The sequence below is a fragment of the Gymnoscopelus microlampas genome (assembly GCF_963454915.1).
Source record: "Gymnoscopelus microlampas genome assembly, chromosome: 10".
Taxonomy (NCBI): Eukaryota; Metazoa; Chordata; class Actinopteri; order Myctophiformes; family Myctophidae; genus Gymnoscopelus; species Gymnoscopelus microlampas.
This window is the reverse complement of record NC_139947.1, coordinates 29,084,591-29,100,889: the sequence shown is the minus strand read 5'-3', so window position 1 is coordinate 29,100,889 and position 16,299 is coordinate 29,084,591. Positions and strand designations below refer to the sequence as shown.

Below are 16,299 nucleotides of genomic sequence, written 5' to 3'. Positions count from 1 at the left end.
ATCAAGGCAAGAATCATGGAGAAGAAAAGCATCCTCACACTGGTTTAAACTGGAGGACTTTCATAACACTTGTTGTAATGGTGGATACAGATACATCAGTGTGCTCAACAGAGATGATGCTGGTAGACTAAATCATGTAGCTAATAAACTGCTCTGGTAGTTGGACATCCAAACATAGGTATGTGGAAATGTTGTATTAACAATCATACCTTCAGGATTTCTAAATACCACTGTAATACCTTGATACCATACTAGCCTATAGCTGGTTCATTGACTTCACCTGCTCAGGGTATTTAGATTTTGATTATTATCATTGCAAAACATACATTACCCACTTCAGCCCATTTCGGCCATTTGAAAATAGCTTGTAGATCTTCTATTTCAAAATATTTGTATACATTTTAACTTGTGAAATGGAACATTCTGCATAATGAGTACTTTCTACTTTTGGTACTTTAAGTACATTTTGATACCAATACTTTTGTACTTTTACCCAAGTAAATTTTGAATTTTGGACTTTTATTTGTAAGGGATTCTGCCAATGCATTTCAATGGCAATGGAGCGGTTGTGGTTATCTGGAAAAAAAGAAGAACAAAAAAAACCCCACTTCATTCCCATTGAAATGCATTGGCAGAATCCGCCCTCATAGGTAGAATAAAAGTGCAGTGTGAGCGTGCCCAGAATAATTTCTATATTGCAGTATTGATACTTTTACTTGAGTAAATTGTTTTTATACTTTTCCCACCACTGCGTATTATTAGCTGTTTAAATATAAAGCATGAACTACTCCTTTAACTGAGCTAAGGGGAAAACTCCAGTCAGCCAATAGGCAGCGCTGCTTCGTATCACGTGGCCAAATACGGAAGTGTGATGTTGTTCTTCAGTGGCAGCAAAGCTCCACGAAGCGAAGTGGCCACAATTTTACATCTTATGATTTGCTTTTTTATGAAAGGAATTTGAAGTTCTCAATCACTTATTTGAAAAATACTGCTTTTGTTAAAACAACGAAACGGTGAAAATGACCCAAGCTGAGAGAGAACAAGAAAACGGGAAGGAGAAGGAAAAAGAGCGAGAGAAAGAGAAAGACAAGGAGCAGCAGCGAGGGGTCAAACGACCCATCGCCCCCCCGGCGATCCCAGAACCTCTTCAAGAAGTAAAGATGTGACTTGAGATAGAATCTAACCCAGAAGTGACTCGTATATGAGTACTATAAAGTTACATCCTTGTCCGAAGCGGGATATTTTTCCATTAGCGTCGGTCAAGGCTGTTCTCACATCTGTCACTAGATTATAATCCTGATCATACTTATGAGTTGCTTACTTTATATTTACTTAAAAACTATCAACATATATATTTTTGTAACTTGCAGGACTCAAGGTACCATAGGCTTCAGCATCATTTTACCTCGTCACCTACTACATCTCAATATCTTAATATATATTCGATTTAATATATGAATTCACTGAGGGATAATGGATTACATTCACCTGGATAATGAAATAATAGTAAAAACAGTATTTTGAACAGTAATCACAAAAAGCCTTTATGATGGAATGCCTTTTTTAGTAGGCTGGTGCTGTGGTGGAATTTCCATCGTCAGCCTAATGCATGGCTTGAACTTCATACCATAGGTATTGTACTGCAGATTATAATGTTCTATCTTTTTTTCAGCAAATACAAAGCAACTTTGTAGTTGTCATCCACCCTGGTTCGAGGTCACTCAGAATCGGCAGAGCAACTGATACACTTCCAGTGACAATCCCACATGTGATAGGCCGCAGACACAAGCAGAATGGACAGCCCAAACATGAAGATCCATGGCTAATAAGAGAGGGTCTGAATGTAAGTTACTAATGTGATTATATTTGGACATTACACAGTTTAGTCTTTATCTAGCTGGCTCATTGTTGTTCCACTGCACTTAAATAACTAGCGTACACAACTAGTTACTTTGTAGATTTAAAAAATATATATATATATTTTGTCTCATTATGCTCATTATTTTCATATGTGTGGATGATAAAAAAAAACTTCATTCTATTCCCCTGTACTGCTCTCTCTCCAACAGAAACCAGAGAGTGGTGAACAGAGGCAGAATGGTCTTAAAATGGTTGATCAGGCCATCTGGTCCAAGAAGATGTCAAATGGGGTCCGGAGGACGCCAGTTTCAGCTGAACAGGTGTGTGTGTGTGTGTGTGTGTGCGCGTGCGTGCGTGCATGCGTGCGTGCGTTGTATGGTGTCTTCTTTGTGTTGGGCATATCTGTGTGTGTGGGGGGGGAGGATACTGTATGTTTTAGTGAGGGTTGCTAATGGCAACAATAAGGCACTTGGTTCCTCTCATCAGCACCACACATTGTTGTTTCCTCTTTGAAAAGCATTGATTTTAATTGTTTTTCTCCTTTTTTATTTTTTTTATTTTTTTATAAATCTCATCTCATTCTTCAAACGGCCATGAGACGCTTGTTTTTAGTTTTAGTAATGTTTTTTATGTATTTATTTATTAGGGAAAATTGTGAGTACATAGTTACAGAGGTACATTTGTATTCCCTTTTTTTGTTGCTTTTTCCCCCCTTTATCTCTGTGTACATGGAGAAATGGTTGTAATAGTAATAGAACATTTGCATGGTATGAGGGTTTAAACTTAGAATGTTAGTAAAACTATTGAAGTACAATAAAACAGAACAAATGAGTAAGGATAACAATGCCCTTAACAGAAAAACAAATATTTTCCAGCTTGACGTCCTTTAGCCACTTAGAGATGGATGGGGCCGTGGAAGATTTCCATTGCAGTAAAATACGCCGTCTTGCCAGGAGAGATGTAAAGGCTATTATGTCTAATTGTGTAGAATTTGCCTGGAGGGGGACGCTTGAGACCCCAAATATTGCTATGAGAGAATTTATCTGTATTTCAAAGCCTAGAAGTTTTAGTAATGTTTAAGTGTGTGTGTGTGTGTGTGTGTGTGTGTGTGTGTGTGTGTGTGTGTGTGTGTGTGTGTGTGTGTGTGTGTGTGTGTGTGTGTGTGTGTGTGTGTGTGTGTGTGTGTGTGTGTGTGTGTGTGTGTGTGCGTGCGTGCGTGTGTGCATTCGTCCACCCTCAGGCCAGGTCATACAACCGTCAGATCCGTCCAGGGGTTTTGGACAGCAGCTCCAGGGTGAAGTGGACCAGCACAGCCCACCACCCTCAGTACCTGGTGGGGGACGAGGTCAGTGAGTCTGTGTTAATGAGTCTATATCCTGTGAAATGAGCTACACTTTCTTTGTAGCTCACCCTTTTTGTTTTGGGGTTTGTCTTTCTGTCTGCTTGCCTCCCTAACCTCTCCTTCTCATAATGATTCTCTCCATCTTACATTCTCATCATTTGTGACTCTCTCCATTTCTCTGTACTACTCTTCCTCTGTGTTGTGTTCTCTCTCTCTCTCTCTCTCTCTTTCTCTATCTCTAATGATCTTTCATTCTGTCTCCCAACCTCCATCTTCATTCTCTCCTCCCTTGCTCCTGCAGGCGCTGTATGTGAACCCATCAGATTGTTATGACATCCACTGGCCCATGGTGAGGGGACAGCTCAATGTGCACACTGGCCCCGGGGGCTCTCTGACGGCTGTCCTGACTGACCTGGAGACCATCTGGACCCACGTCATCCAGAAAAACCTGGAGATCCCCCTCAAAGACCTAAAGGTAAAAGACATCCATTATTCATTCATTCGCTGCGAGTTTGAATCCCTTGAAAGGGCCCATCTCAAAATATGTAATAATAATAATATAATATCTATAGTGTGTGTGTGTGTGTGTGTGTGTGTGTGTGTGTGTGTGTGTGTGTGTGTGTGTGTGTGTGTGTGTGTGTGTGTGTGTGTGTGTGTGCGTGTGCGTGCGCGTGCGTGTGTAACACACACACACACACACACACACACACACACACACACACACACACACAGTATACTGTATGTAGTCAGTATCATGTTTGGCTGTTAACCGTTTCTGATTGGTTGTCAGTATTACAGGTGCATCCTATTGGTGCCTGACATCTACAACAGACAGCACATCAAGGAGTTGGTCAACATGCTGCTTCTCAACATGGGCTTCTCTGGTAATGCATGCCCCCCCCCCCCCCCAATACACACACACACACACACACACACACACACACACACACACACACACACACACACACACACACACACACACGTGCGCGAAGTGCAGTACTCGCTACTACACAATCACAGTGTAACCCTGTGTCCCATCCTGTGCATGCAGCCATCATTGTGCACCAGGAGTCAGTGTGCGCTACGTTTGGCAGTGGGCTGAGCAGTGCCTGTGTGGTGGATGTTGGGGACCAGAAGACCAGCCTGTGCTGCGTAGAGGACGGGGTGTCCCACCGCAACTCCAGGTAGGAGCTAGAAGCCCTGACATGAAACGTTTCCCCATGTACTCTTTTGCTTAATTTACATTTCACGCACCGAAAATACAATAGGCACAAGGGATGGGACGATCTGATAATGTGCAAGTGCTGAAATGTTTACCTTTTGAGCTAATAGAGCCTGCCTGCTTGCTCAGGGGATAAATTGAATCTTGACCATTATCAGGTCAAAATTTGTGTCAGATCTTGTGTCTAGGCGAGACATGACCTTTGACACAGTCTAAATGTCTCAATAGAAGAGCAGGGAGACAAAATACAACCACCCCAATTGTAAAGTTATATTGTATTTAACATACTCTACCATATAGATTGGACTAAATAATTATTTAAAAAGATTTTTACATAGTGCTGCTTTAAGCAAACAACATCAAAGAGATGCTGTGGGATACTATGTGTGCACACTGCACAGCATGTTTATTTATGTAAGTTTACAGATGTACATTCTCTGTCAGGAGCAAGGAGATATGCTGTTTAGTGCACTAAAACCTTATTTCTTAAGTTATTTTTATACAAGCTTTTGTTGGGAAATGTATCTAGAATAACAAAATCAGTGCACAGTAATTTATTAATATCAAGTTGTATCAAGATGTTAGTCTATGGTTAGAGCCTGCTTTTAGGCTTTTGCAAATATTTTGTATAGTGTCCTCCTCATAGAGCCCTTCAATTTGAGTGGTAATCATTTTGTGGGACAGGACCATTTTGTGGCACCATCTTTGTGATTGGCACCATCGTTTACGCATGCATGCTTGACAACACAATGACATGACCCCGCAGTGAACTAGTAATGGATGGTTGGATGCTTCATCTTCAGATGCTGAACTTTAGCATGCCAATGCCAAACTTGAGCATCACTTTAAAAAAGCTGTACTGCTCCCTTCTCTGAAAAATAGAATCATATTGCTGATCGGTCCAGCGGTTTGCGAGATTAGCTCTGCACAAGCACACAGACAGACAGCCTCCTATAGAGTCACACTGTAAAAACAAAACCATTTTTTAAAATGTATTCATATTATATTGTGTACAATTCAACTTGTGTCTGTATTTTGTTATTTTGCTTTTCTGCCTCAGGTTATGTCTGGCATATGGTGGGTCAGATGTGACTCGCAGTTTCTTTTGGCTCCTGCAGAGGGCAGGCTTCCCCTACAGAGAATGTCAACTGTCCAATAGACTGGACTGTCAGCTACTACAACAGCTCAAAGAGACCTTCTGTCACTTAAATCAGGTTTGTGTGTGTGTGTGTGTGTGTGTAGCGTGTACACAACTTGAGGTCATCCTACTACCTTCATGAGATACAAAAAAGCACCCTTTCAGCACAATTTTGATAACTACCATTGCTCTCCTCAACTGCAAAGAGGAGGACACTGAATTCAGGACTTTGAACACAAACACAATACTTGTTTTTCTTTTCCTCCGCACTATTCCAAAAGGACATATCAGGACTACAAGATCATGAGTTCCGCACACGTTTCCCAGAAGCCCCAGCTCTTCTGTTCCAAGTTCGACTAGGAGATGAGAAATTACAGGTAACTTATTACAAATGCCAAAGGACAATTTCTGCCCTTTCAGCACACACACACACACACGCGCACACACACACACCCAGCATACTCTCTGTCTCTCTCTCATTCACATTTCTTCATTTCAGGCACCTATGGGTCTGTTCTATCCTACAACATTTGGCATTGTGGGTCAGAAGATGACATCACTGCAGTACCGCTCCCAAGGTGACCCAGAGGATCCTCACGATGAGCACTACCTGCTGGGCACCCAGAGTAAACAGGACCAGGTAACTAACACACACACACACACACACACACACACACACACACACACACACACACACACACACACACACACACACACACACACACACACACACACACACACACACACACACATTCACACTCACTATTTATGTCTGTTCCTGCTCTTTGCCGTTCACTCCCATTTCCGCTTCATTCTCCCCATCTCCTCCACCTTCAACCTCTTCCTGTTCCTCTCCTTTCTTCCACCTCCCTTTTCTCTCTCCCCACCCATCTCCAGTCCTCTAAATCCTCTGCAGACAGGAAGACCATCTCCAGACCTGGAGGAGGTGTGGAAGGCGAGCTGAGTGGACAGGGAGGGAGCGGCGACCCCTCTGACCCCCCTAGAGGTGGCGGCGGCGGTGGTGGTGGTGGAGGCAGTGGTTTTGGTGGTGGGAGCCAGACAGAGATGGAACTGGGGGCTTCCCAGGGTGAGGGCCTTCTAGGGGCCGGAGAGGTAGAGGAGCCCCCCTCTAGCCTGCTCTCCAGGAAGACGGCGATCATGAGCCAGTTTGAGAGCAAGGCCCTGGGCCTGGACAAGGCCATACTGCACAGCATCGACTGTTGTGGTGAGGAGCGACATTTAGAAGAAAGCAAAGAATGGTTTTAGGACAGGAAGCAAGGGCAATTTCTGTAACATAAGACTATGTCCGAAAGGTCCTTGCACACTGGGGACATGACGAATAAACAATACAAAAATCTCACATCAAAACTACTCGAATAGTTGATGCCTCATTCATTCATACAGGTTGATGCCTTTATCCATGGTGAAAAATCAACCTGGTTCCGAATAAAAATCTGTGTGTATGTACCAATGACACAAACAACAGATCAAAAAGATATACGTATTTTGGAAATTTAATCTCACACACAAAACAATGCTGGTGTGTAAGGACTTCTTATTTTATTTATATATTGTTTTCCACAAACATATTAATCACAACATGGTGAAAAACATATTTCCGTTCACAAAGAAATGATGAAATGATGAATAGTTTAAAAAAATGTTACAAATAAAGAGTCAAAAATCAATTGCCATCAACTTTTGACACCGGTAGTAAGACCTCCTGTTTAATTAAACATATCTTTCTTTATTTGGTAGCATCTGACGAGACGAAGCGTAAGATGTACAGCTCCATCCTGGTGGTGGGTGGAGGCCTGATGTTCCACGGTGCCCAGGAGTTCCTACTCCATCGCATCATCAACAAGATGCCGCCCTCTTTCAGGAGGCTGGTCGACAATGTGGAAGTCATCACACGTCCCAAGGTGATCTGATACTGTATGTAGTACAAAGACTAACTGGCAGTTTTTACACTCCGTGTGATTAACAGAGGATTTTACTGTGTAGGACACAGTCCTCAACCTGATTGGCAATTCCGTGGTGTATAGTGAGTGGTGACTCAGCCACTTAATGAATGTACCACATAGGCAGAGATCTAGTTGTGAAGTGAGAATGAATCTGCCTCATGGCCTCTTTAACCACTTTAAATCTGGTGTCCCTGTTTTCGGCAAGTGATTACATACATTATTATCTTTTTTAAGCAGATGTAGAAGCTCACAATACATTGCGATCTGAGCTTGTAGATCAACTATTTTTTCCGCACAACATTGCGGTATGTATAAAATAGAGCTTTAGTGGTTATCCCTTTCTGTCCTCCCGGCCTTTTTCTTTTTCCACCGTAAAATCGAATAAAACAGAAATGCCTTAATAAAAAGGGTAACTTAGACCTGAAATGGTCTTCAAGGGGGACATGAACTGACTGTAAATGAGAACCTCAATGCCTGTGCTGGAACCATAATCATACACAGGATTTTGGTTAACTCCAAACGAAGTTCAACAAGGAGCTTATTTTACTATCCTTTCCAACCATAGCAATCATCTTCAAAATTCGAATCAAATGCTTCAGTTTACTCTAGAGTGCAGATGATTTCTATTGTCTGTACTTTGTAGCCGACAATGCACCCTGGTGGGGATTGGGGAATGTACGCCACCCAAATAATCAATAAATCATCCAACATGTTACTAAATTCAAATCTGGCATGCATCGGTCACTGGCACATAAATAATTTGATGCATTTGCCAGTAGTCAATGGATATTTAACTAATAGTTATTTATTATAATACTTAATAATTTGACGTTGTTGGTAGGCCACTTAAATATATATTTTAAGTTTAGTGATATACGTGTGTGCACGTTTTGCAGGACATGGACCCTCGTCTGATCTCGTGGAAAGGCGGGGCGGTGCTGGCGTGTTTGGACACCACCCAGGAGATGTGGATCCACCAGAGAGAGTGGCATCGCTTTGGCGTCCGCATGCTCCGCGAGAGGGCCGCATTCGTCTGGTGACCACAGAGAATGTCCACATGAAATGAAAACGTCTGCATGCTCTGCGAGAGGGCCGCTTTCGTCTGAAAAATCTGCAAGGGCCGTATTTGTCTGGTGAACACGGACAACACACACCAGTATTATGCTCCCATATGCAAGTATTTAATGGTGGTAACATTTCGAGCCACCAGGCTCTTCCTCAGACCTTGGGAACACGGAGAACATCCACATGAAATGAACTAGTAAAACAAATAAGGCAAAGTACATACTGTAAGACAAAGGTCAGTATGGCGGTAGAGAAACAGGGTTCAAATCTCATGTATGTCACTGTACTGCTGAAGTGACCTTTTGCAAGGCACTGAGTCCCTAGCATGCCCCAAAGGGGCTTTGCTCTGTGGCTCACCCTGTGCTTGGACCTTCATGTGGAGGAGAGGGAGGCTTCTGCTTTGGCAGTCATAAAACAATTTCAATGCGTTGTGAGCTTGTAGATCGGCTATTTTGTCTTACAATGAAGTGGATATTAAAATGGTTCACAGAGAGAGAGGAACCAGAGGGAATACACATGGGAGACATCAGAGAAGATTAGAAAATACTGTCCTAAACTGTTACATACTTTTTGGGGTGATGATATAGGATACAGATTCTGACTGAAGCCTATCTACATGATAAAGCTGAAACATGATGGTTGCCAACTAAATTAAAAAAGTACCGGTATGTGTGCATCCCGGTGGTAAAAACCCATACCATGTTTATATCTCTCCTGCCTCTCACTGCATCCGTCTGAAATTAAGTACATGCCAATACTAATACATGATTTTTGTACATTTTAATCACAAATCTGAATCTGGATTAAATGTCACCCAGTGCATTTGTCTTCCCCCCGCCCCCCCCCCCCGACACAAACTGAAATGGGTTCTTAAACCCCTTAATAGTCTGTACATACTAGTAGTGAGACAACATTTATTTCACTAGACACTTCAACTTTATAACTGTAAATACATTTGGAGGGATGTTTTCTTTCTCATTGTGTTGTTAAAATCCAATCTCTCAACTTTGCTTGACTTGTTTAGACAAAACCTTTCCCTAACCTTGGGCATTATGCTTACTGGCCAAAATCTCCAGACCAGCTGATGAGCAAATGTTTAAACAACAGGATGGGCATAGGCTCAAATGTCACATCAAATCTATAAGCAGTAGCAAAAGGTTATTTAATGGTATAAAACTATTTGAGTTAAATAGTATAGAGTTCCAGATACATTATCATTAGAACTTTGGTGGTTCTGGAATGATACAGCATGCCAGTAAACATGTTTAAACAGCGCAAATCTTTATTCAAACAGAAGGATACAAAACAATGACAAACTAACTACTTCAATAATTCATTCTCAGCGGGAGGACCGTAACATTTACATCCCTGTGAGATACCATTGTGCCTAGGTAAAATTCCCTCCGTCTTAATTTAACCGAGGGTACAAATGTAACTGGTCAATTTGGTTACATTTGCACTGTACACAAGTTCGAGTTACAAATGGATGAAACAGGATTTTACTGTGTAGGGTTTGGGGGAGTTATCAGGAATAGGAATAGGGAGGAAGTGAAGTACAGCTGCCATGTTCAGCCATCCTGGCCCCTACGTGTAGGAATTCCCAGGGAGGCGTCAAGAATCTGCCAATGGCAGAGGCAACCAATGAGGAGGGGGGGGTGAGACATCATCATCGCTCAGGTTCTGAACAGAGAGAGGCTGTGCCACCACGCCCCATGCCTACACTATACGTGTAAGCGTTTACCTGGAGAGAAAGGCAAATTGGTAGGGATGAGAGGAAAATAGATCAAAATCGAATGGAAGTTCATATTATATAGATTCTTAAAAACATCTCTCCTTGGCTCCCCTATCTTACTGGAAAATGCACAATTACAATGGCTCCTTGCACTCATTGACTGTCGGTTGCTTGTAATGTAGGTGATAGTATTGTACAGTCAGCAGTACAGGGGCCCAGGATTAAAGACCAGCCTCTTTGTCCATAATGTAAAGGGGCAGGGAGCTTACCTTCCTCATCCTCCTCCTCCCATGGGTGGAGCACTGGGGCCTCCACCATGGTTTATCCTGCCCATCCTCCTCCTACCACCAGGGGGACCTGGGGGACTACATAAGCAAGAGAAAACAGCATGAGGGGTGAAGTGGAACAAAGGGGAGATCAGATGAGAGAAAACAATATCACAGTTATATCAAGTTAAATAAAGCATATACAAATGAATCACCCTGGTGATGGAACCACTGATAAGTTAAATGTATCGCACAAGGGAGTATTCAATGCATGGTAAAAGCATTGGGATTCAATTCTGTCATGCAGTAATAGGACATAACACTTAGCATAACAGTGTTACATACAAACTATGTTTATTAGGAGGCCTTTTCCTCTTCTGCAAGTTATCAAAAACCAAGCCTCAATGAGTGAAATGACAAGCAACCAAATCTACAACACTTTATAATTGTATGTCAGCGGTTTTGTTTTAAACATTGCTAGTCAGAGAGCCAATTTGCACATATAGGCAGGACTCATTCACCGAGCATTAGAAGACAAGCAGACAAGAGTAGGACCTACCCTTTGCCATCATTGAATCTTGAGGAACCAGATTTTCCATCCTTTGTCAGATCAGGCTGAACTAGAGACTGAAAGCTGGAAGACAAGGAGCAGTTTAAATATTTAGGATTATTTTGAAATGGGACAAAAGGGAAGATATAATGCAGGACCCAATCTGGGCACCCATCCTGCAGCAGGATCTGTCTTGAAAGATTAGACAGGACCTGTCCTGGTTTAAAGAAAAACAAACAATGATCCAGTTGAACTACCATGACAACTGATATCTCAGGATCCACATGAGAAAGGCAGGGTTCCTATGTGGACCTCAGGCTTCATGTAGCTAGCCTGTGACATCATTCATCTAGGAATCATGTCTGTTAGTCGTCTTTAACGTTACAACGTATGACTCCAAATTTGGGCAAGGATTCAGCCCGATCAGAGTCCCTTTGACTTCCATTATGAAATGGAAGTTTGGTGCCAATCAGTCCAGTGGTTTGCAAGACTAGCTCCACACACACACACACACACACACACACACACACACACACACACAATGCATCTACAAATGGGTCTGTGTCTAGGGCTAATCTCGCAATTCATTGGACTGATTTCCACATTTCTTGCAAAATGCACGCTGCCAGAAGGGCCATTAGGCACATTTCACACAAAACAGATGACTGACATCATAGAATGGCAACATGAAGTCTGAGATCCTTGAGCAAGTCATGTGTTTATTAGACGTCCTGTTGGTATTACTCGAAGTGAAGATGTGTTTTTGCCGTCAGTTGGGCATTATTGTATGGAAATAATTAAAGTGTAGCATTAATCTGTGTATGTTTATACATTATTATGGTATATGAGTGACGTGTGTTTGACAGATCTGAGGTGGTTCACTCACAACAGGCCAATGAACTCCACTGCTCCCCAAAACAGGTCAACCAGCAAGGATAGTCGCCATGGCGACTGCGTCCTGCTGTCAAGAACCTGACCTGAAAGAGGAGGGGAGGAAAGGAGGGGCACACAACAGGGGGAAGACAGGAGAAGGTAGAAGACAAGAGATATGATATGATGACCCCATCAACAAACCAAGGGGAAGACAATGTACTGGCACAGATCATACGTCATCTCTTGTCACCCAAAGCAGCAAGTAATGTCCATGGAATGCTAAAAATCCATTAAAGGTAAACCATTGACCAATCAATGCCGGCTGACGCCAACGACACCCAGTGTAGCAGGCGAACTAAGGAATATTGTCAGCCTAAGCATACTGTATTTGCAAGGCAATACATAAACGTCGTCTAAAAACAAACACGTTTAACTTTGTTGTGTTAACCTAACTTGTCAGAGACACAAGCTATTGTTAGCAAGCTAGGCTTGTCAAAATACCGCTGAGCCACCGATCAAACCAACTTCAACGTTTTGAACAACGAATCGCCGACAGAACAACCATGTGAATGTCTAGTTAGAAGCTCAAAATGCCGATGAAAGATCGTTAATAACGTTTAAAGCCACTTACCGTTGGACACGTACACCATCTTCACAGCAACTCACTTGAGTCTCTGCTGTTGTTTATGATCTGGGATGTACTTCCGCATCCGTTGTACACGTCATCACTATATAAATCTATAGTCATCACTACCTCATCAGTGGTCGAAGACGTACTCACATTTTGTACTTAAGTAAAAGTACCGATACCACAATTTACACATAATAGACTATTACAAGTGAAAGTCCGGTATTCAAAATTGGCTTGCGTAAAAGTACAAAAGTATTCACATTCAATTCTTGAGTACTGAAAGTAAAAGTACTAATTTTGCAGAATGTCCCATTTCATAAGTTTCCAAATGTATAAGAATGCTTTAAAAATAGCAGATGCAACGCATTGTGAGCTTGTAAATCGTCTATTTGTTTAAATAGGGCTGAAGTGGTTAATGTATGTTTTGATAATAATCAAAATTTACAAAGTAACCACAACAGTTTTCAAATAATTGTAGTGGAGGAAAAAAATACAATATTTGTCACTGAGATGTAGTGGAGTAGAAGTAAAAGTAATGAAAATTGGAAATACTTCAGTAAAGTAAAAGTACTTAAAAAATGTACTTTATTGTTACTTTGTTTACACTACTGCACGTCATGCTTTCATGTTCCCTGTTTTAATACCTTTGTCCAGCAGATGGCGCTCTCTTACCGTCACAACACTTAGCTAGTTCCTAAGGTACTTCATTTATCCTCAAGGTGTCTGGTTCAATATTCTGCAGACCAGCCGTGTTTAGTAAAGAAGTATAAATACTGACCACATATGTATTGGAAAGTCTGTCTGTAGGTAGCCTGACTTGAATTCCTGACGCTAAATGTTATGTCACCTGTCCAAAACATGGAATGATGTGAAGGGGGGGAGAAGATATTAGTGCAAAAATAATAAACACGTTTGTGACGTATTTCCATGTCAACGAGGTCAATTTGGGGAGACGAGAAGCGACAGTCGTTTTAGCATTCTCTTCTCATTTAGGTAAGTGTTTTATATTTTCAGTTTATGAGATAACCTTATCCTAGAAGAATGTTTAACCAACTTAGCCTAACTTTTAGCCAAAGACACCAAACTGTCGTATTGTATCGTATGTAGCCCCTACGGAACCTCTCCCTCCGCTGTACGCTGTATAGCTCCGAGATGAGGTCCCTCGTTAGTTACTGCCGTCTGTTTTCGAAATGGTCGCACGTCGTCCACTTTACATGTTTCTTACCCCTTTCTGCACATCGTATCCAAAAAGTAAAGCATTTCCGCCACTCTCTCAGATGTTTGAAGTTTTAACGCGCCATAAAAGCTATCCAACGGGTTGAAGAAAGTATTTAATTTGCCTCGGTTTTCATCCGGTTCCATAATATTTTGCATTAGAAGATGCAATTCAACATTTGACCAGTAGGGTAAATAGTAATGTTATCTCTACGGGCGCAACTCTTGCGCAATGTCTTAAAAACCATGTAACCGGATGAAAACCGAGGCAAATTAAATACTTTCTTCAAGCCGTTGGATGGCTTTTATGGCGCGTTAAAACTTCAAACATCTGAGAGAGTGGCGGAAATGCTTTACTTTTTGGATACGATGTGCAGAAAGGGGTAAGAAACATGTAAAGTGGACGACGTGCGACCATTTCGAAAACAGACGGCAGTAACTAACGAGGAACCTCATCTCGGAGCTATACAGCGGAGGGAGAGGGAGGTTCCGTCGGAGCTATATCGTATGTACTGTCATTCAGCCCAAACTAGCCTACTCATTAGCCCAACCACGACTTTGGCTACGACAGGGTTCAATGTTTTCTGACACATTTGACTCGGCTCCTGAGTCCTGACCACCTCTAGTCTGTTGCACTGGTTTGGTTTGGCCCAGTCAGCACTATACTCACCTTTCAGCTGTCATACACAGACAGGCTGAATATAATACACACTAGGCCAAAACCCACAGCTTCCTATTTCACAGCATTCCACAAAACTACCCAACGTTGGCCATTTACTAATATTCTTGGTCTCATTCTGACTTTTTCCTCTTTCGTGCCCTTTCTCTCTTCCTCCTCTCTCCCATTTCCATGACTTGATTTCATGTTGGCATGAGCTTCCCCCACAGTTGTCCCAGCAGGTAGACATTACAGATTCTCTCACACTGTTCTTGTCAGACAAAACAACCTCCCACACCAGTCAACAAGGCTATCAAAGTGTCTTTATTTACACAAACAAACCCTATCTTTGGGCATGAGCTGACCACTTGAGCAGCAATCAGCTGGGTGAAGCTGAAAATATAATTTCCCCTGTGGGCTGTTGGATCAAAAGTAAAAGCAAAACGAGGATATCTTTGGTCTTAAAAATTAGATAGATAAAAAGGGTAGAGAGGAAGGGGATAGCCTAACATAGTGCATGAGAAAGATTCAAACCCAGGATGCTGTGACTGTGTGCTATAGTTACACAAGCCCTCCAGGGCTCCCACCCACAGAGAAACACTTGACCACCTGCTACAGTGTTCATTTTATTTTAGAAAGTGGAGATGAGTGGGGCATTATGTTTAGTAAGCTTCTGTCATTTTTATCTTTGTGGCGTTTAATGTAACTCAATGGTGAACTTGAACTGAGGTTCAATTGTTCAATTTCCCAGACAATATGTGTGGGCAGCACTTGAAATTACACACTGGTGGTGGCAAGAAATTAAATTAACAGATAATTGACAAAGTGAGCCTCAAAGCTATAACCAGTAACTCGTTTATAAATTGCAAGGTTGGACACAGAGGGGACGAGAATTTTATTTGATATCTTCCTCTTAAGTCTGCTGGCAGAACTCCTTTTTGATCCATGGCCCTGGGCTGCGGTCTGCAGTTTCACCCCAGTGTCCCAGACTCTGTGGCGATGTTAATTGTCCCCTCCACCAACACCCTGTTCTCTGGCCTTGATTGCAGCTGCTGGCTGGTGAAGTCACTGTGATGTGGGTGTTGGGTGAGGTCACCATTTGAGAGAGAGATGGGAAGGAAGGAGAGAGGGATGGAGGGAGCGAGATAGGAACAGAAAAGGAGGAGAGCTAGACAGACGGAGAGAGAGGGACTGAGAGACAGAGGTTGAGATTGTGTGCATGTATTTGAGAGGAAATGAGACAGAAATGAGACAAACCAGCTGGGTGTTCGAGACAATGAATGAGGCAGATACAAAAAGAGAGGAGTTGATGGCGCCCCTCAGTGGTATTCTAGTGTGTGGGCAGCGGTACAGAGTTGAGGTATTGTTGAATGTGGGAGACAAGGGGAAAGACTCATGGTTTTGCTGGGAGCACGTAGGAGGTAGACGGACAAAGAGAGGAGAGACGAGTGCGTTTTCTAACGCTGGAGCACAAAGGGCCTTTGGAGTTGGTTTGTTCTGGTACTTCCCCTGTCTCACTGGCGTCACACAGAACACAACAGGGTTGGAGTACAACAACAACAAAATCGAGCAAAGCAGAATACAACATGACAGAGCAGAGAGCACAATAGAGCAGGAAGCAACTGAACAGAGAAGACGAGGGACAATACAAAAGACACGCCAGCATTGACTGGATCAGTCCAGGCTAAGCTGGGTTGGGTTGTGCTGGGCTGAACTTCAAGTCCAGCACTTTTATTACCCTAGGCGGCTGTACGCAGCCACATAAACTAAACCAAATTATGTT

At 42.4% G+C, this 16,299-nt stretch overlaps 2 protein-coding genes across 3 annotated transcripts; one reads left to right on the top strand and one right to left on the bottom strand.

The window, feature by feature from the left end:
* Window positions 1-878: 878 nt before the first annotated feature.
* Window positions 879-9,410, top strand: actr8 (actin related protein 8). 2 transcript variants are annotated; one of them, XM_084069083.1, is made up of 13 exons: window positions 879-1,154; window positions 1,673-1,843; window positions 2,070-2,180; window positions 3,101-3,205; window positions 3,504-3,677; window positions 3,993-4,086; window positions 4,254-4,386; window positions 5,485-5,638; window positions 5,844-5,939; window positions 6,062-6,202; window positions 6,460-6,787; window positions 7,321-7,484; window positions 8,423-9,410. In XM_084069083.1, exons 1-13 carry the CDS (start codon window positions 1,020-1,022, stop codon window positions 8,564-8,566), a joined length of 1,950 nt encoding a protein of 649 aa, XP_083925209.1. In that variant the 5' UTR covers window positions 879-1,019; the 3' UTR covers window positions 8,567-9,410. The 2 variants fall into 2 exon arrangements, with proteins under 2 accessions (XP_083925209.1, XP_083925210.1); XM_084069084.1 differs by having other exon boundaries at window positions 7,321-7,497; window positions 8,423-8,549.
* A 441-nt stretch (window positions 9,411-9,851) lies between these two features.
* On the bottom strand, window positions 9,852-12,727 carry selenok (selenoprotein K). The gene is made up of 5 exons (XM_084069085.1): window positions 12,644-12,727; window positions 12,026-12,116; window positions 11,149-11,223; window positions 10,593-10,688; window positions 9,852-10,332 (listed from the first exon to the last, which is right to left on the bottom strand). The coding sequence occupies exons 1-4, from the start codon at window positions 12,660-12,662 to the stop codon at window positions 10,598-10,600; spliced, it is 276 nt and encodes a 91-aa protein (XP_083925211.1). The 5' UTR covers window positions 12,663-12,727; the 3' UTR covers window positions 9,852-10,332; window positions 10,593-10,597.
* Between the last annotated feature and the right edge of the window lie 3,572 nt (window positions 12,728-16,299).

Coding starts and splice junctions, on each gene's coding strand:
- actr8 (XM_084069083.1), top strand. CDS start 1,020: ATGACCCAAGCTGAGAGAGAACAAGAAAACGGGAAGGAGAAGGAAAAA. Junction 5,639..5,843: donor CCTTCTGTCACTTAAATCAG/GTTTGTGTGTGT, acceptor CTATTCCAAAAG/GACATATCAGGACTACAAGA. Junction 7,485..8,422: donor AAGTCATCACACGTCCCAAG/GTGATCTGATAC, acceptor CACGTTTTGCAG/GACATGGACCCTCGTCTGAT.
- selenok (XM_084069085.1), bottom strand. Junction 11,224..12,025: donor GTGGAGTTCATTGGCCTGTT/GTGAGTGAACCA, acceptor CTTGTCTTCCAG/CTTTCAGTCTCTAGTTCAGC. Junction 10,689..11,148: donor AGATTCAATGATGGCAAAGG/GTAGGTCCTACT, acceptor TTGCTTATGTAG/TCCCCCAGGTCCCCCTGGTG.